The following is a 20,025-nucleotide window of genomic DNA, read 5'->3' on the forward strand; positions in this document are numbered from 1 at the left end:
TAGTATACAATGTTGAGAAATTCACAAACAACGATATAAACAATTGACTCGATTATTCATCCTCTGAATATAGGCTATTGTATTGTATATAAATGTACATCAGGGTGATTCACTGGGTATTTACTTAATTGTAGTTGAAAAAAAGAACGATAAAAAAAACAGAAAACTACGTAGCACCAAGTCTTAGTTTCATCGTGGGCATCATTATTTTAATGTGTGTTGTTATTATATTCATTCACAAGAAAAGCAATAATGTTCGGAGTTGAGCGTTTATTTTTACAGCATTTTTGGAATATACTTGAACGCAGCTTAGGTTCAGCCGGTTGCTATGTAACCGTGTGTAAACAACAGCGGCAAGAAGGTAGAGTTTATCTAGCTAAATTAGGTAATATTGCATAGATTGTTGTATTTAAAATACTTTTGCAGTTTTGCTTACTAGTTTTTTTTTGTTGGCTAATGTTGGCTATGATGTTTGTCTGGTAAACTCATTTAAATCTACAAAATGCAATCTACTTTCTCCTTTGAGCAGTGGGAGTGAAAATAGTACCCTACAGGGATGATGAGTCGTGGTATGTTGATTAATGAGGATTTGCTGCAGCGGGCAATATTGGAGCAAGAACCCAAAGATAAAGGTCAGGGCATTGCCAATGAAGAGGGAACCCAGCTCGATGAAATCCTTAAACTATGTCTGGAATTCAGAAGTAAGTCAAATAAAATGTGGTTTATCACTGTGATTTGGATTCCAGGTATTTGAACGTTGTTTGTTCACAGACATCCTGAGGATTGACCACTTATGGGAATTCACATCCTTGGCCAGACTCAATCTGAATAACAACCTCATTGAAAACATTGAGGGTCTAGATCATCTGATTAATCTGACATGGCTTGGTAAATTAAGTTTTGTTTTTTATGTTTTGCTATGCTTTCTTTAAATGATTGTGCAGGCTTTATCAAAGATGTTGTCTTAAAATATGAGCCAAGTAACTTTGAGTAATAATGACATTTACTCCGAATATGTCTTTTAGATCTGTCATTCAACGGCATAGAACTAATTGAAGGTCTGGAGTCCTTGCAGAAGCTTGAAGTGCTGAATTTGTCCGACAACAACATCTCTGTTCTCGAAAACATGGAAACACTTGAGAGACTCACTCATTTCTCCATTGCGAACAACCTCCTTGGAGAGTTGGACATCGTACGACAACATTTTCTTGTATAAATCTGTCACATATTATGTGTAAAATGCTCCATTTATATTGCAAGATTAATATAAGATTTGTACTTTGTTTCATAATATAAAATAACATAATCTCATACAATTGAATGCATTTCAAAGGTGCTCTATCTCAGGAAGTTCAAGAACCTGTTCAACATCAACCTATTTGGAAACCCTTGCAGTAAGGAAGGCGATTACACATTGTTCATCGCAGCCTTCTTTCCAGACTTGAAGTTCCTAGATTACACTTTACTTGACGAAAATACAGTAAGTATAAGTGCCGTGTTTTTAATAAAACATTAGTATGTCTTAGTTTGTGTGAAAATTCCACATGGCTATTTACATTTTGTTGTGATGATATTGTGTAACTTAATGTGTGTCTATGTCTTGTGTGTCTATGTACAGAAGAAAGAAGCATCTATCAAACACCGCTATGTCCTCGAGGAGATGAAATGTGAGGAGCTGCACAAGCAAAAAGCTGAAAAAGCTGAGCAACGCAAGGAGGCTGAAGCCAAATTACACACTGTAAAGTGAAGCTGACATGTGGTTATCATCAACATTATATTCCACTGAGCTCTCATATTTCTTAAACTTACTTTGTAAAAATGATGTTCCTGATAGGATGCCTTTGTGGAGTTCCTGAATGGCTCTGACCTGTTTAAGTGCATGTTCAACGAAGACCAAGAGGCAGATAAACTGCACCGCGTGCCTGAAATCACTGATCTGCTTCTAACATATCCTTTTAAACCAAATGTAATAATAATAATTTGTTATGTAATCACAGGAAAAAAGACCTTGAATTCCTTAACCATACCCGTACATTTGAGAAACAAATGGGGGATCTGTGCAAGCAAATATTTGAAACAGGCTTGGCTGAACATAAACGAAGAGACAAAGAAGTGAACTGCTTTTTCACTGGTCAAAATGAGACTGTGATTGAATATCAGCAGAAAGCATTGCACATATTGGCAAACTTCGAGCAGCAACACAAAGAGGTAAGGTGTTAGGACCAGACTGTTTTCAACTGTACTGTACCGTATTTAGATGGACCAGTAAAGCAGCTTTTAGCAACCAATATAAGGATGTTTTTCTTGTTTTTCTTTCTAGAGGACAGTGGACATGCGGAAGTTATCAGACAGAGAATTACTGAAGGTCAAGATCAACCAGTGCAATGATGAAATCAACCAACTCTGTAAAGGCCTCATGACGCTGGAGTTTCAGATGGTCAGCCAGCTGGAGGTCAGTATGTGTGTGTGTGTGTGTGTGTGTGTGTGTGTGTGTGTGTGTGTGTGTGTGTGTGTGTGTGTGTGTGTGTGTGTGTGTGTGTGTGTGTGTGTGTGTGTGTGTGTGTGTGTGTGTGTGTGTGTGTGTGTGTGTGTGTGTGTGTGTGTGTGTGTGTGTGTGTGTGTGTGTGTCCACATTCTATACATTGTGTATCTTACTCATTTATTCATAAAACTGCACTGTGTCTATACATTTGAAGTCTAAGATGACACGTTCAGTTGCCTAGTTTATAGTAGATTGGATAATTATTTAGCTATCTCCCACATGTCCAAAAATGTGTGCCATTTTTATTTATAATTCTTCTTCGTAATGAAGCCTTCTATTCATTTCAGGATATCACCAAAAGGTTGGACATCAACATCTCGGAGATGGTTGGCTACTTCACTGAAATGGTCCAGGGGACATATCCTTTCTGACTGTGAATCAGCTCATGAGCTTTGAATAATTTCCAATAACACATCTGTTCCCAGGGTCAAGCTATTGAGATAATGTTTTCCCTGATTTGGGGAAGAAACTTGCTCCAGGTCCGATTGTAAAATAATCAAATCTGGTTTGCATAGCAATTAACCGCTTTTTGTTGACAGAAAATCAATTATGTCTAAATGTCTGTGCACATGTCTGCACACACAAACACACACACACACACACACACACACACACACACACACACACACACACACACACACACACACACACACACAGTTATGGTAAAAGGATCATCAATCCAATTTTTCTTTCCTTGACATAGTCATACATTTGCGCAATGTCGAGATCTTGAGGATGATTATAATGGGAAGGTGCGAGTGTCTGCTTTAGCACTTCTGGACGACGCCAGCAAGGACAACCTGGATGAATTCTTGCCAGATGATGTTAGAATTGTGAGTTTTATCCTTTTTTACGACAGAATATAATTATTTGAACTGTTGTAAAAATAGTTGTTTCTCTCAGTTGTGCTCTGATTAATCTTAAACAGAACTGTGACCAATGAAAAAGAAAAAAACACCCACAAAATTAAAAAATATTGTCATATTATGTTGAAGATGCTGTGTATTTAGCACATGTAATTTAGCATATATATGCAAAGAAATATGATATTGCAAATATAGTAGGAGAAAGAACATTCTCATTTGAATAGATTCCCCTGATAAGATGACAAAAGATTAACCTGAATGAGTCAGAGAACATGGACTATCACCAATGTCACTGTCTCCCCTGTGTTCTCTGTGTGCAGCTGTTTACAGACAAAGAGACAGTGATGGATGCACTGGCAACCGGCCACGATAACCACCTGATGAAGATCAATGACCGAGAGACTCAGTTGGTTTCACGTGTCAATTCCTGGAAAGTGGCCCTCATTAAAGGGGTAAAGAGTTGAATTTACATTAAAACAAACAGCCCATTTTTATTTTCATCTGGATGACAAACCTCTCCCTTTTATCTCACAGTCTTGTTATTGTTTTGCTTTTTTGATGTATGTGTTATTTCAGATTCAAGACAAAGACCTTAAGGAGAACCGCATGCGAATCAAAGACCTCCACAGATATATGGACCATCTGCTGGTGCAGCTGGAGGAGTTTCAGTAGCATCATTTCAGTAGTATCTACTTGGTTACACAAACAAACAAAATATTACAAACTCGGAAATTCTGAATACAAATGAGTTATATTCAATGATTCAAACATGTGTGGTTAAATAAAATGTTTTCTAAGGCTTTTAAAAAAAGAAGTAGTGTGAAAAATAAGAATGTGACCAAAAGATGAGGAAAAATCCTGTTAAATGCTATCTTGTTTTATGCTCTGTGTTGTCATATTTAGTATGTATAACACAAACTAAATACATGTGTATTTGTATCCAGACTTGTAGAATGTTGGATAAAAAAAATGGTTGTTACCCATAAGTCTCTCACTTGTGTTTGTAGTGAAGTATGAAATATCCTGCAACTCCCAGAATGCACCTCGGGATGTTATCCAATAAGACTGTTGCTCCAGCCGAGTACCAGATTCTAGTGATGGCGAGATGAAGCCTTATGAAGCTTTGAAGCTTTCCAGCCAATTGATTCGCAAAAGGGTTCATCTCATGAGGCTTCATCATGGGCTTCGTTTGAACCGGTTTGAACACAAACCCCCTGTTGGTCAAAGTGTGTAAAACAGGCAGATTGGACATCTCAACAGTGTGCTCAATCTCATACCGAGTTCCCAATGAGTAAAGCCTTAGAATAACTCTAAACAACGAACATTAAATCATGTTTTCACGTCAACAATATTGTTTTTATTCCAGTTGAATGATTGTGATTGAAAAGCCTAAGGAGGCTGGTAAACATTGCAAAGAGGGATTTGTATTCCTTCATAAACGTAACCATGTTGTAGCCTGAGAAAGGCTAAACCATATCAAAGAATACATTTATTAACTACATTATCTCATTTAGCTGTAGCTTTTATAAACAACAACAAATACGTAGGCCTATTGACCAGTTGTTGAACCAGGGACCCTGCGGTTGTGAGTCAACTGCTTTCCAGCTGAGCTGAGCCCCACCCTATGAGCCCCACACTGAATCTCCCTGAAAACACTGCACGATATTTATTCCTGTATTTATTCATTTATTTATTCATGTTTTTATTCCTACATTTATTTATGCTTGTATCTATTTATACTTATGAGTATGACATGTTCCGACCTCTATATAGGTGAGGGTCTGAGCTCTCTTAATTCCATCGTGTCACCGGGCCCGGGTACAGGAGGGGTAATAATATGGTTCTTATTATTATACATCCATGGGTAATATGAGCGTTGTGGTTCAACGGTTCAATCTGAATCGCTTCCTGAAGCAGTCACGTGGTATCGACAGGCAGCGAGGCTTCGTTTGTCATCGATGACGTCACTGGCCCAAAACGATACAAGCCTCGATACATGCTTCACAAAAAGCTTCGGGGATTACTCGACACACGCTCAGAAGCCTCGGCGTAATACGTAACATCACTACCAGATTCCAGCCAATGAAATTCAAGAAAGCTGGATTCTGGAGTGAAACGTTGCAGTATCCCTCCTCCGTAGACAGTCCATGGACAGCTTCAAAAATTGAGACAAAGTTTGGGGTTTTGTGCAGCTGGCAGCCCCTCTGTCAGGACAATTTCTCTGTGCAGCCGTGGTGTGCTCAGTCATAAAGTTCATGACGGTTGCTGACGGTGACACTTTAGCGCTCATCATGCCTGTCCGAGCAGAGTGCTGCAGTATCCCCGGCTCGGCCTGCACATCCTCGGCCTGTCTTGTTCCTCCTGCCCCGATCAACACCTCCCAGCCGGGGGTGGCCATCTCGCTGCTGTACAGCGGCTCACAGTTTCGGGGCTTTCAGAAAAGCAAAGGCAACTCCTACGCCGTTGAGGTTGTTTTGCAGGTAATGTGTTTTTGACACGCACTTTTTTTTTTAAATCATTAGTTTTTATGGTTATATGCAAAGTCAGCATATTTGTACACCTAGTTGCTAACTTGGCTGACATTAGCTTGGTAAGATCTTTATGGTTGTCATACAATGCTGACACGTTGACACGTTTATTTGGCAAGGCTTTTACTGTGACATTTTGAGTTTGGACTTTTTTGCAATAACTAACATTATCGTTGCCCATTTTGTAGTATTCTTACTACCCAAACACGTTAGCATTTCTTGCAACTAGCTACATAAATATGTATACATATGAACCTAGTAGCATTCCCTTTGACAGCAATTTCTTCAGACTTACTGGAAGTAAATATAATGCCTGAATGCCTACTTTGTACAATATGTCTCTGTATAGAGCACTTCTGCTGTTTTTCATAATTTGTCTAAATCTGTTTGCAGCATGTGACTGTGGAGGACTCCTATTTGTGTGGATACCTGAAGATCAAGGGGCTGACTGAGGTGAGCTTTGAGATGGTTCAGATGTAGTAACACTGACCTTTATTCAGTCATAGAATAAGCACACACTGTTAAAGCAAGTGGGAACTGGTTTCTACTTGCTTGATGCAGGCTAAACTGTAACAAATATTTGAAGGTAGACAAATATTAGGCCTCTAGGCTTGACCTCTTCTTTCAGGTCCATAGCGTAATTGTGTCAACCCATGACATTATGCAACATATGGAGGGGGAAATGTCAACAGGATCCTGAAGTGAAGTGGCTGTGGTAGAGAGGCATGAAAGACGAGGAGCCAACATTTGTATGGTAGTAATGAGACATATTATTTTCAACTGATATGTTGTTTATGAGAAATAAAGGTTGAGAGAACAAACTGTTATCTGCTCACATCTTATTTAAGTGTTTGCCTGAGTGCATCTGCTTACTGTCAAACAACTACATGCAGAAAGTCAACATGCAAAAGGATGACGATTCTCCCTAATGTTTGAAGATGAACAAGTGCATATAGATATCCAGAATGTGAACAATGGCTACTAAATAATTGCATCTCTTAATTCATCTGTTGCATAACATTTGCATTTTATAAACAGGAAATGCTGGAAATGTAAATCAATCTCATGTTGCACAGTGATGGCTTGACAGAACAGTTCCCTTTTAAACATTTTGATAACAATATCCAGGCATACACTTTGGAAGCAAATTAAACTACAATTAATGTATTAATGTTCTCTTCCCTTTTGTCTTTGTTACAGGAGTATCCCACTCTCACAACGTTTTTTGCTGGTGAAATCATCAGTCGAAAAAGGCCTTTTTTAACTAGAAAGTGGGACGCTGATGAAGACGTTGACAGAAAGCACTGGGTATGTACAGTTTAACTTTTAATTTGGGTTAAAATTAATGGTTGTTACTTTTTCTGTTGGATTTTGCTTGGTTATTTATCAATGCCAAATTAAGTAAGATTTTTTTTTTAAATCAAGTTTATATTGACCAACAGCACAAATATGGTGCAACATTATTTGTGCATTCATTGGTTTTGTGTTTGCGGGTGTTTTCAGAGGCTTGCATCAGATGAATATACACCATAACAGCAGAATGTACATTTACTGAGCAACCACAACATGAGTAGCCTTCAATATGATGGGAAAGGCACAGTAAAAGTTACATTCACCCAAAATGCTGTAAGCATCTGGAAGCTGCAGCTCTTTATCTAACCAGTTCAGTGTTTCCCACAGAATTTGATTCTATTTGTGGGGGCACCGCAGTGACCGCACGGCACCTTCCCAAAATATTATTCTTTTTTTTTTTAGATCCATTTGTGGCGGACAATATTTAATTGTGGCGCCCTGCAACAAATAAATCATTGTATGGGAATCACTGCAGTTAACTGACACTTATTTTCTCATTTTGTTTTGAAAAGATCTCCTTGCAACTTTAATATTAAGTTTGTATCAAGGGATGATAGGCATTTGCTGCTGTATTAGCATAATGTGTCTCTAACCAGTACTTAATAAACTCTTACAGGGCAAGTTCCAGCCTTTTTATAAGTATGCCAAAAGCTTCAACTCAGATGACTTTGACTATGAGTTGCTGGACAACAGTGATTATGTCTTCATGAGGTGGAAGGTTAGTACATCATCTTACACACCTCTCTCTCTCTTCTTGTGTTCGCTCTGAGCTATAACCTCCACTCGTTGTTTCTGCTCTCTCAGGAGCAGTTTCTAGTTCCAGACCACACTATCAAAGACATCAGCGGTGCCTCATTCGCTGGCTTCTATTACATCTGTTTCCAGAAGTCCACGGCCACTATCGAGGGGTATTATTACCATAGGAGCTCAGAATGGTAACTATCAAACATTACGAACTACAGTCGCCACACGTTTCTTATGTATATATCGCTCTTATTTCTCTTTGTCTCCTTCCCTCTGCAGGTATCAGTCACTAAACCTAAACAATGTTCCAGAGCACAGTATTCCTATTTATGAGTTTCGGTGACAAACACACACGCAGGTATCGAGTCGAGAAGGGGACAGTTTATGCTCGCCTGTGGTTAAATAGGACGGGAACAACGGAGAGCCCTTTGGTGCCATGATCGGAGCTGACACGTTTCCGCGCTGCTGGGAAATACAACGTGTCCGTCCACTCTTATGGTGGACGGAAAGAAAAAGGGCACAGGAGGAGGAGAGAAAGACAGAGATCAGTGACGGATGATCGATTCACTGTAGAGCTCATGTTTACCTCAGATTTGATTTTTTATCCTATTTGTCCTATTTTTGGTCTGTTTTATTTTAATGATGTGCTTCCCTTGTTGTTGGACATGGAAATCCTTCAGTGGATACACTCAACATAACTGCCTTCTGAATGAGAGTTGCAATAGAAAAGAACATTAGGTTTATATAAATATTAGGAGAGTTTATATTCAGCAAAGCCTCAATTTATTATTCTAACATCACTTTGCCGCCCCGTGCAGAGAAGGATGGAGGGGATACAAAAGCAGCAATGATGAACAGTGATTCACTCTTTATGCAAGGTCTGTAAGACTGCAAGTTAGGTTAGTTGCTCAGGGACGGTGTGATGGGGTAACGTTTACAGCATTGTTGATATATTAACCATCAATTTCAACTTCCAACACAGTCAAAAAATAGTCTTCAAATGACTTAACATCAAAATGTCTTTATGCAAGCCAAAGGTCACTCATAGGTAGGATTTCAAAATGCATCTACTTTATATTTATTAATTGTCCAAATCAAGAACAACCTTGAAATACAATGCTTAAGAAAAAGCTTACATAAAAAAAATGATTTATTTAATGGCCCGCATTTGAAGCGTGTGACAGTACATTCCAACTGTGCATTTTGACAGACTGGACAATTAATGAATAACGATTAATACGATGAACTGATTTAAATATTAATCTTCAACACAGTTTGCCAATGCAATATTTTCTTTGTTATTCACATTTGTTACTTCCATTTTAAGAAGCTGTTAGCTGTAGGGCTGCTGTCATTACTGTCATTATTAATCCACCTGCCGATTATTTAAAATGTTCTTTATAATGTCTCGTTTTGTAAGTCCCAAACTATTCAGTTTTATATTATATACATTCAACACAGAAGCAGGACAATTCCTAATTTCAGAGGCTGGAAATGGCTTTTTTGGCTTTACCAAATTCACAATAGTTGGAAAAAACATAAAAAGCTTCAGATAATATAGCAGCGTATCTACAATGTGTAACATAAACAATTTTGATTAAAACAAAAAGCACCTTTTGTTGCTCATGGAAAAAGGTCTGAAGTAGGAACAATAAAACCAGCTGCCTTACAATTTTAAATATTTGTTAAGCTCCATGTTTAGGTTGATACGGTTTTATTTGAACAGAATCAAGAAAATATATGTCTGTGTTTGAGAGAAATTGAGCAAAAAATGAGTTTTCTTCTGGAAAGGGTTGATGTAAGGGTTCTTCTGGAGCATGCATGTCCTCCGCCTGCCGCCTCTGTGCTGCTCAGAGACTTTCAGCTGCAACATGAGGAGCAGATGTGATGGGTTGTGAGGCACTATATATTTTTTGTACCCAATTATGTGGATTGAAGAGGATAGTCTTCTTTTTTATTAATCATATAACAGAGAACACAATGTGCAATGTAAGAATTGGATGTTTATATGGGAGTGTGTCATTCTAAGTCTTGGTTTAATAATCCTGATTTAAAGAAGACGATGTATGATAAATCACCTGTGAGTGAGGAGAAATAAAGAGCTAACTATTTCATACAATTATGTATTATTTATTCTAAATCTAAAATGCATTGTTATTTCGTCTACTGGCGTTGATATATGCATATAAAGCAATGAGAAATAATGATATAGAAAAGAGTAATAAGTATCTTGTACCAAAAGTATTGTAGTGCTGCCTAATTTTGATTACATTTAGAATCTATTGTTCTAAGCATAGCAATGCCTAAAGAGACATATAACATCATACTTGCTGATAGGTAAAGTAAGAAATAATACAAATTTGTCTTTGCACAGTTGCATACACTAAAGTTAGGCATTTGGACAGTCGAGAGAAGAGAATAAAGGAAATTAAGTTCTCAGATTTGACATATTGCATCAATTTTTGCATGAAGATGTCCATCTTTACGTTTAAAGGGAAAGTAACCATTGCCACCCTGTTGATATTCACTGTATTTTTTTTCAAGTTTTATATTGCTTTGTCATAAAGAAAGACTCAATAAATAAATGGATGGGTACAACATACAGCAAAGGTTCCTGGCTAAAAATTAAACCGGGGACGTTGACAGTTGTTTGGTGCATGACTGGTAAGGTTAAGTCAAATCTCCTGTGCACAGAAGAGACAGCCAGCACTAGATGGCAGTGGTGTACAAAAAAAGGTTTGAGTCCTTCTGGCTTTTGAGTGCATGCCAGGATCCAAACTGTTCAAACCTTTTGCAGCATGTGTGGCAGTGGCGAGCCGTGACTTTTATACCTAGGCCCTCTGACCCCCCCCCCCCCCCCCTTCCCTCGAAAAAAAAAAAGAAGAGTTATTACGTCACAGCGTATACTTCAGCGGAATATCAAAACAGCGGCCCGGGGTGCAAAACGCATCAATGACAGCGACCCTCTACCACACAAAACAACACCATTTATATAAACACCTATCATGACAGGGCACCCACAGCCCAGTAACAATTACAAATTAATTAAGTCGGCACGGCGGCCCACATTGAAAATGACTTAGGCCTACCTTTGATGATCAAATCACTTAAACACAAAGTCCATCCTCCTGTCCTTTTGGATGAAGCACTTGATGGCGGGGTCATGCAGCTGATCCTTTGCCACTCCAGTTTATCATTGTAACTCAATCTTGAAAATTACTCGGTTAATAATTTTGCAAACGATGTCATCACTATCACTGAAGTGAGCCATCATGAACGAACTTATACTAATCATAAATCTATCGATTAGATGTATGATTCGAAAATAATAAAAGTAGGGTAGACATGTGGATATTATCCGGCTGAACAAAACGTGCATTTATCTAACAGGTTCGTTTTCCACAGACCTTATTTCAAGCTATTTTCCAAAATTCTATGGAGAAATCCCATTGCCTTCTGTCGAGGGAATCCGAGCGCAGTTTACTTTCGGGTTTTAGGATGCGTCACTGCACCACTTGCATAGACCTCACAGCGGGAGGAACTTGTCATAAAGTCCACGATAATAAAGCCCACCCATTTAGAGGGAAGATATGATTGGTCAATTGTACTGTCATTTGACATTACTCTCTCGTAAAGTGTCTCTACTGTAGGCTATTTTTATTATATGTACTCGACCAAAAATCGTTTATAAATGTGCTATATAAATAAAACTTGATTTGATTTGATTTGATTACTCTCTCGTTGAGTTACTATAGCTGGCCCTCTGTGAATGTAGAGAGGGACCAACAAGCTCTCCCTTCTTCACAGTAACTCGCAGAGACGGCATTTAACCCTTCACATTCCAACAGAAACTGAACAGGCAGATGCGAAGGATTTATTTATTTGGAAATGTTATTTTAAATACAATTAAATCAAGTTATTTTGGTAAAACTAATGAAACATTTAACAAAAAAAATATATTAAAAAAAATGGTTTTTTTTAATGTTTTCAAATATTATTTTTTAGAATATCTTAGGCCCTCACAGAGGGCCTAGAGGGCCCTGACGGCTCGCCACTGATGTGTGGTCATGAACCTCATATAGTCTCTGACACAGTGAGGCTGGAATGAAAATCAACTAATAAGTGGAGTAAAAAATCTAATATCAAATACACAGGGCAACTCCTAACCCCTATTCTTGCGCACTAAATGTAAATAATATCCCACTTTTATATTGTGTTGCCCTTCAACAATGTTTTATTTGTCCGATAGTTTACAGATCAACTTTTATATTTTCACTCTTTTAGTTCTGTTTTAGCTTCTATTTTGAGATGTACATATTGTATAATTGTTTATTTTCTACTCTTTTGTATTCTAATTATGTGCAATACTTTGTTTTCATGCTGCTGAAAAGAAGAAATGTCCCAATTTGGGATCATTAACCTGTTAAGCCCCAAGGTCCCCGCCAGCGGGTACTTTTTATTTTTTTTCACGACACTGTGTCTCAGGGGATCTTAATATTTAAGAACCTATTAATGTGTTATACCAGATTAACGGGAATAATCTCAGCTAACTGACGATACAAACCATTTTTACCAAAACAAAACACAAGTCTCATAAGAAGCATCTAAATGACCCCTGAGCGAAAAATGCTAACCTATTACTGCACCGATAATCACTAGCTCCCTTATTACTTATCCTAGGTGCACATCCAACACATCGTTTATGATCGCAAGGAGACACAGAATCTAACGGTGTCAAACGGTCTAATCTAACATGTCAAAGTCGAACAAGGGAGGCCAGAGATATGGAAAATCCACCCAAATGGCCTCAGAAGAGGGTTTTTTTGCTAAATCTGTCTAAAAATGTCAAATATCACTTGTTTTGCATCAATCTTGATACAGGGTACTTATTATATGTTGTACTTTGGATTCCTAAAGCTTTTAGTCTACTAACCCATCATCCAAGGTTAGTTTTCACCATGGGCGTAGGAAGCATCCTGAATGTGGGGGAGACATTTTTAACGGGGGGTGTGGGGTCCTCCCCCCCCAAAAAAAAATAGATTTCCTGTATTCTGGTGCATTTTAACAGGTGGTTTGATACTTTTATGTGGCTATACTAGCATGAGGAAAATGATGGGTACATTTTGTCATTTCATCCAGTAGTAAAGAAAGGAAACATATTTGATTATTAATTCAGAGCCGTCTTTGAATTAATAAAAAGCAGTTTAAATGCCCATTTTTTGTACATTTACAACAATAAATATTTGTGAGTGCATTGAGAGATATTGTTGTGGAGAGTCATTTATATATAAAACGCAAAATACATTTGTGAATCCTTCTGTGAGCATTTATTAATATTGAGACTGATCTGACTCCATACAGATGTTAAGTTCACCTAGGAATGGTATTATTGACTTAAATGTTCAAATAAATGTTGCTCTTCTGTCTATATTGGTCATATGATGCCCCTTGACTGAAATGATTCCTGTTCAATATCCCCACTGATTTACTTAAAATTCTGGGATGAGAGTCCACATCAGAATTTACTCTAAACTGTCATTTCCCTTTCATCACTCACCTCAGCAATGGACCTCTCTCCACTGTCCCTGTGTTCTGCCTCTGACTCACTCTCAAGCGCCTATGTCAAGAGAGGTGGTGAAGTGATAATTATTTATTGAGCAGTAGCCTATACTCTTTCACATTGAATCATAACAAGTCATACTGAATGTAAATACAACTGACTGTAAAGTAAGTCCCAGTCTGTGACATTGGACATTTTGAAGACTCAAAGTAGCAGTAGGTAGAATATTAGCTAGTCTATGTAATGTGCACAGAAAATAAATACACACAAAAAGCTTCTGAATGATAAGAAGTATAATTAAAACATAATACACATTATCATTTTGAGAGAGAGTACCGAAGTTAAAGAACTCAGAAAATAATCTCTTATCGAACTAAGGCTCCAGTAAAACACACTGACTCCGTCTCTACATGGACATCAGTAAGCCGTTTATGAGTATTATCCCGGTTATGATGTTTACATGAGCACAGAGAGATCGGGTTATTCATGTTCCCTGTATACATGATAAATACTAGTAACCTGGCATTTCGATGCCTTTTCTCAGCTAAACTATTCAGTATTTGTATCTCTCTATCATGACATAAAGACGAAACTCCTCTCCAGAAGTGAGACGCCGCCACCGCCATCACTGTTAACTGATTAACTGCTACCAGCCAGTGGCGGTTCTACGGGGTGGCATGGGGTGGCAGCTGCCACCTCAGAAAAATGCCTTGCCACCCCAGCTGCCACCCCAGTTGGCAGCTTTGTTTTGAAAGAAAAGTTGTGGCTCATCGGACATTTATGAGAGAAAATCTCTAATGTCCGAGTGCAAGTGAATGCAGCACAAGACGCGCCTTGTAACCCCTCCTCCGGCCCTGGCGCGAGCCTGGAAATATGATTGGCGGCGATTTCATTTGAACGGGGGGACAGCGCAAAACGAGAAGCATTTCAGATCCAAGTAGACAGAAGGAATGAGGTATTTGCGGTCTACAATGACAGAGAAGAGCCTGTCAAGTTTGGCTGTAAGGCAAGGCAAGGCAAGTTTATTTATATAGCACTTTTTTGTACGCGACAATTAAAAGTGCTTTACAAAACAAATTAAAATACTTTTTAGGAATACATACAGTAAAAACACATATATAATGGCATTTTACAACAGGCATTACAAAGCAAAGATAATAAAATAATAAAATAAACACCACAGGTATACAATACATGTTTAAAAGGTATACTGTAGTGCAAATATGAGCAGCTCAATTAAAAGCAGCCAAAGAGATATCTTTTTAGTCTCGATTTAAAAATAGTAAGCGTTTCTGCGGATGTGCATTATTTGGGTAGTTTGTTCCAGATTGTCGGGGCATAATAGCTAAATGCTGCCTCTCCATGTTTTGTTTTTACTCTCGGAACCGATAGCAGACCCGTCCCAGAAGACCTGAGGTACCTTGATGTCTCGTAATTATGTAGGAGTTCAACAATATACTTTGGTCCTAAACCATGTAATGATTTAAAAACTAGCAATAGTACTTTAAAATCAATTATTTGGCCGACTCGAAGCCACTGTAGAGATTTCAGAACCGGACTGATGTGATCCACTCTTTTAATGTTAGTGAGGACACGTGCAGCAGCGTTCTGAATCAGCTGCAGTTTTCTGATGGATTTGTTTGTCAGCCCTGTGAATACACTATTGCAGTAGTCGAGTCTACTGAAAATAAAAGCATGGACAAGCTTTTCTAAGTCCTGTTGTGACATTAGTTTTTTAAACCTCGATATGTTCTTCAGGCTGTACTCAGCATTGAATCAAAATGCACCATAGCTTTAAATCTTAATCAGTTTGTGAGGCGATTTGCTGATCAAGATGGTAATCGCCACATTCAGCTGTTATAGGCATGCCAACTTGATGCACTGCTCACGGATGACTCAATGAGCATAACAAACTGTTAAAATGATGACCTTACGTGTGTAAATATATTTTTTTCTTTGAGGGGGTCTGCCCCCAAAAAACAGTTTGAAGTCCTGAGAAAGTCAAATAAGACGGTGTGTAAAACTACACTGCCCAGCCAACAGAAAGTAACCACTTTGATTTAACTAGGCCAGTAGGTAAGGACTTTCCACTGGATAATAACAGCAGCGATGTATATGTTTTAGCTGAATACACGTTTTTTAACCCTAACTGATACAGTTAGTCACTTCTTTAATGTGTGTTCTTTCTGATGTAAAGTCAAGGTTGTAACTGTTTGCAATGAAGTCGTGGGGCGCTGAACTGTTCTTTTGATTCTTTTGATTTATGATAGTAATTACTTGTCTTTCAAATTTGAAGGAGGGTGAGCAAGCATCTTGAGGAACATTCATCATTAACTCCTCCAAAAAATATAGTTTATTTAATAATAACACTGAATATGTGAATCATAACAGTGATTGACAGCTGATAGGAATAATATGATTGTTAATAGTATCATATTAATTTAGACAAACATCGAAGAGACAGTTAATTAATGTACTTATTGCAGCAGTCTGCATAGATTTGGTACCCCTGCTGGTCTAAGAGTGAAACCAACTCATTCAGTTATTGTTCAGTTAAAATTACGTCTGCCACCTTATATATTTATATTTAAAGGTGGGGTAGGTAATTTTGGAGAAACCAGCTCGAGTGCGCTAGAATTTGAAAATACACAGCCGGAAAAAATCTGCCACGTCCTACAGAGCCCCTCCTCCAACACACACGAACGCGCACATGACCAATGAGGGCACGAGATAAGGTTGTGCACAGATGGAAGGCTGACAAGCAGGTAGGCCATCCAGTTATTTTAGCCGGGCCGGCTAACATGATTGGTCGTGCTTTTTACAGTACCACGGCTTCCACAGATGAAATTTTTTAATGGATTTTTTGTCAAAGCACTTAAGATATTCATTGCTATCGGGATGTTAAGAGCATTCCATGGAATATAACAAAAAGTGTATCTCGAGCCGATTTCTCAAACTTACCTACCCGACCTTTAGGATTTACTGATGTGCCACAATAATGTCACCTATGTTATTGAGTTAAAATAAATATTGTGGCTTTCCAAGTTAACATTGATTGATATGACTGCGATTAAATCAACATATACTTCTGCCAGGGGATGCCACCCCTGAAATTCTCCTGCCACCCTCTTGCAACCCCATGAATATTTGTCTAGATCCGCCCCTGCTACCAGCTGATGACTGACTTTCCTCTTCTTTGAATTTTTTTTTCTTATGTCCATGTTGTCTGGGGGAGAAAACATATCAAACCAAGAGATCATCAGCTTTGATTTTCGCTGTATTAACCATTTCCTGAACATTTGGTGTGTGTGTGCCTTACCTCCGCTACCGGCACCTATGGAGTCAGATTTGGGTCAATATTCTAGCGCGTAAAACAAGCTACTCACGAGCGGAAAATGTGCTTTTACACGCGCATAAAATGACCCTCGCGCGCAGATTAAACCCCCGCGAGCGGCTCTGCGACAGCCCTCTTGCTCGCTCGCGGGAGTACAGCCTCGCGGAGTCTGTCTACGCGCGTGAAAAGTTTCTGGCACTTTGGGGCGGAGCCACTGGACTTTGATTGACAGCTGCCAGGAAACCCGGAGTTGCCAGGTTTGATAAATGCCTGAACTACCAAGAGCCGAGGAGTGACGGCAGCAAAATCAGTTGGACGAGATTGAATGGTAAAGTTGTCCATAAAAAAACTATTATATTCGTAAAGTGTACAGCTAATATATATATATATATATATATATATATATATATATATATATATATATATATATATATATATCAGGGCTGTCAAGTTAACGCGTTAATAACGCGTTAACGCAAAAACGCCACTAATTATTTTAACGCGATTAACGCATGTGTATTTTTATTCCTCTGCCGCCCCGTAGTTTCAGAGCGCATCGAGTTTAAAATACCATCTACAAGCTGATGCTGACAGCCCCGCTCCTGCCGCCCGCTTGTGGCAGACCACACTTCCACGCTCACCGGCAGGCACCGACTGGCTGTTGGGAGGACCGGGAGGGTGTGTGTATGTGTGGCCCGAGCGAGCGAGAGAGAGACCTTACGTGCATTGTTGTTGTTAGCATCTGGTGCTAGCTAGCTGCGCTAACGGATATGGAGCTGTTTAAATGAAAACAGAGGAGCGACATTTCGCCACAACTGCGCCGAGCACTTGACTTTATGCAGGAAGCCAGACAGTGGGGCATTGTACGAAAAGTCAGCACACTCAGCACGGATAGTGCGCAACATGATTGCAGCGTCCAGGCAGCTCCCGTTCGAGCATATGCCTTGAGTTGCACATAGCTCCAACGATCCATCACACACACACACTCACACACGCACACGCGCGCACACACACACACACACACACACACACACACACACACACACACACACCATTTGTATTGTATTATTGTATGAGAGAGGTTCCAGGTTGAATTGAGGCGAATATTTGTAATGTTCAGAGGTTGTTGTGTTTAATATTCATGAGAATATTTGTCATTGTTCAAATGATAATAAACATTAACATAAAGCATATTTGTCCACTCATATGTTGATAAGAGTATTAAAAACTTGAAAAAATATCCCTCTAAGGTACATTTAGAACAGATCAAAAATGTGCGATTAATTTGCGATTAATCGCGATTAACTATGGACAATCATGCGATTAATCGCGATTAAATATTTTAATCGACTGACAGCCCTAATATATATATATATATATATATATATATATAAATTGATTTTATATAAAACAATATATTTTATCTGTCAAAAATTGCATATATATATATATATAAATATAATTGGTTGTAAAAAAAAAAAATTTTATTTGCTTGATACAAAAGGACATTCTTTATAACCAATTACTTTATTATCACGCATTTGTAATATTTGTATGCTAGAACTGTTGTATTCTTTTTGAAAAATAAAAAATAAATAGCTTGTCATTCATTTTTATCCTTAATTATCCATCCAACACTGAAAAGGTGGTCCTTGTGAAGAATCTCATCACTATATTCCCTCAGCTGAAAGTCATTTACAACAATAGATGCTGAAGATTAAGTTTGTTTTAACCAAGGTATAAGGTTTTTTTAGGTGTGATTTTATGAATTATCTATTCTGTCAACATTTGATGAATTAGACAAATATTAATATTTTTAAATGTTAACAATTATTTTCTTAATGACATATTGTGCTAATGAATCCTTGTAAATAAATGTCCAATGAATGTATTCTTGCATTCAATTTTTTGAATAGAAACCATATCCACCACCTGGTACTTCCAGTAATCGTCATTGACACACAATGTGCAGATATAACACAATCAAATGTTAATTCTGGTTAAAGAAATATAACACAAAATGTGCAGAAATAACAAATGAGTGTGTTCATCTTGGTTACACATTTATGACACACAATGTGTAAAATGTGCACATTGTGTGTTAGGGGCATGTAACACATTTTGTGTGTAAACATGATTTACACATAAATAAACACAACACGTGTTGTCCCTGAGCACACTGTAGGTGTGTTGAAATTCAACACATGTTGTGTCCTTTTTGACACATCCCTTCTAAGAGTGTACAGCAGATAGCTAGCAATTTTCGACAGATACAGCCCACTCAAAAATATATTGTGTTATATAAAATAACATTTTATATATATATATATATATATGCAATTTTCGACAGATACAGCCCACTCAAAAATATATTGTGTTATATAAAATTAATTTATATATATATATGCAATTTTCGACAGATACAGCCCACTCAAAAATATATTGTTTTATATCAAATTAATTTGTATATAGATATATATATATATTAGCTGTACACTTTACGAATATAATAGTTTTTTATGGACAACTTTACCATTCAATCTCGTCCAACTGATTTTGCTGCCGTCACTCCTCGGCTCTTGGTAGTTCAGGCATTTATCAAACCTGGCAACTCCGGGTTTCCTGGCAGCTGTCAATCAAAGTCCAGTGGCTCCGCCCCAAAGTGCCAGAAACAAAGCATTTGAAAAAGGAAAGCACAGAGTAATGACACATTTAGATTTTGGAATTCCCACCTGTTGTTAGCAATAGGCTGATGATTAACCAGGAAGACACATTCAGGAAAGAGTCATTTCTAGTAATAAGAAAATTAGCTGAGGACCAATGAATGTGGATCGTGTTTGGCGTACGTGCATGCTGCAGCCAACAAAGAGGAAGGAAACATTATTTCTACAAAATAGAAAGGAAAGACATGTGGACAAATATGAGCAATAACTTCCTCATGTAGCTCAAACAATGCATGCCTGCTATTTTAAGAACCGATTATTTTCTTACTGTTAACACTGAAGCATGTGACTATTAATGAATAGTTCAGCTAGCACTAAGACAACTAAGAGAATTCTTTATGTGATTGATATGACTAAAAATGAACAGATGGGAGC

At 38.1% G+C, this 20,025-nt stretch overlaps 2 protein-coding genes across 2 annotated transcripts; both read left to right on the top strand.

Moving 5' to 3' along the window:
- Nucleotides 1–368: 368 nt before the first annotated feature.
- On the top strand, nt 369–4,346 carry drc3 (dynein regulatory complex subunit 3). Its single transcript, XM_034220270.1, has 12 exons — nt 369–701; nt 772–888; nt 1,026–1,192; nt 1,334–1,480; nt 1,619–1,738; nt 1,835–1,947; nt 2,034–2,208; nt 2,321–2,452; nt 2,830–2,900; nt 3,252–3,375; nt 3,729–3,860; nt 3,985–4,346. Exons 1-12 carry the CDS (start codon nt 557–559, stop codon nt 4,078–4,080), a joined length of 1,539 nt encoding a protein of 512 aa, XP_034076161.1. The 5' UTR covers nt 369–556; the 3' UTR covers nt 4,081–4,346.
- Nucleotides 4,347–5,387: 1,041 nt separating this feature from the next.
- gid4 (GID complex subunit 4 homolog) lies at nt 5,388–10,152 on the top strand. The gene is given in 7 exon segments (XM_034219430.1): nt 5,388–5,587; nt 5,590–5,888; nt 6,330–6,389; nt 7,137–7,244; nt 7,906–8,007; nt 8,094–8,224; nt 8,313–10,152. Coding segments are annotated over 7 exon segments (861 nt in total). The 5' UTR covers nt 5,388–5,490; the 3' UTR covers nt 8,377–10,152.
- The last annotated feature ends 9,873 nt before the right edge of the window (nt 10,153–20,025 follow it).

This window comes from Gymnodraco acuticeps, unplaced genomic scaffold (genome assembly GCF_902827175.1).
Source record: "Gymnodraco acuticeps unplaced genomic scaffold, fGymAcu1.1, whole genome shotgun sequence".
NCBI classification, from domain to species: domain Eukaryota; kingdom Metazoa; phylum Chordata; class Actinopteri; order Perciformes; family Bathydraconidae; genus Gymnodraco; species Gymnodraco acuticeps.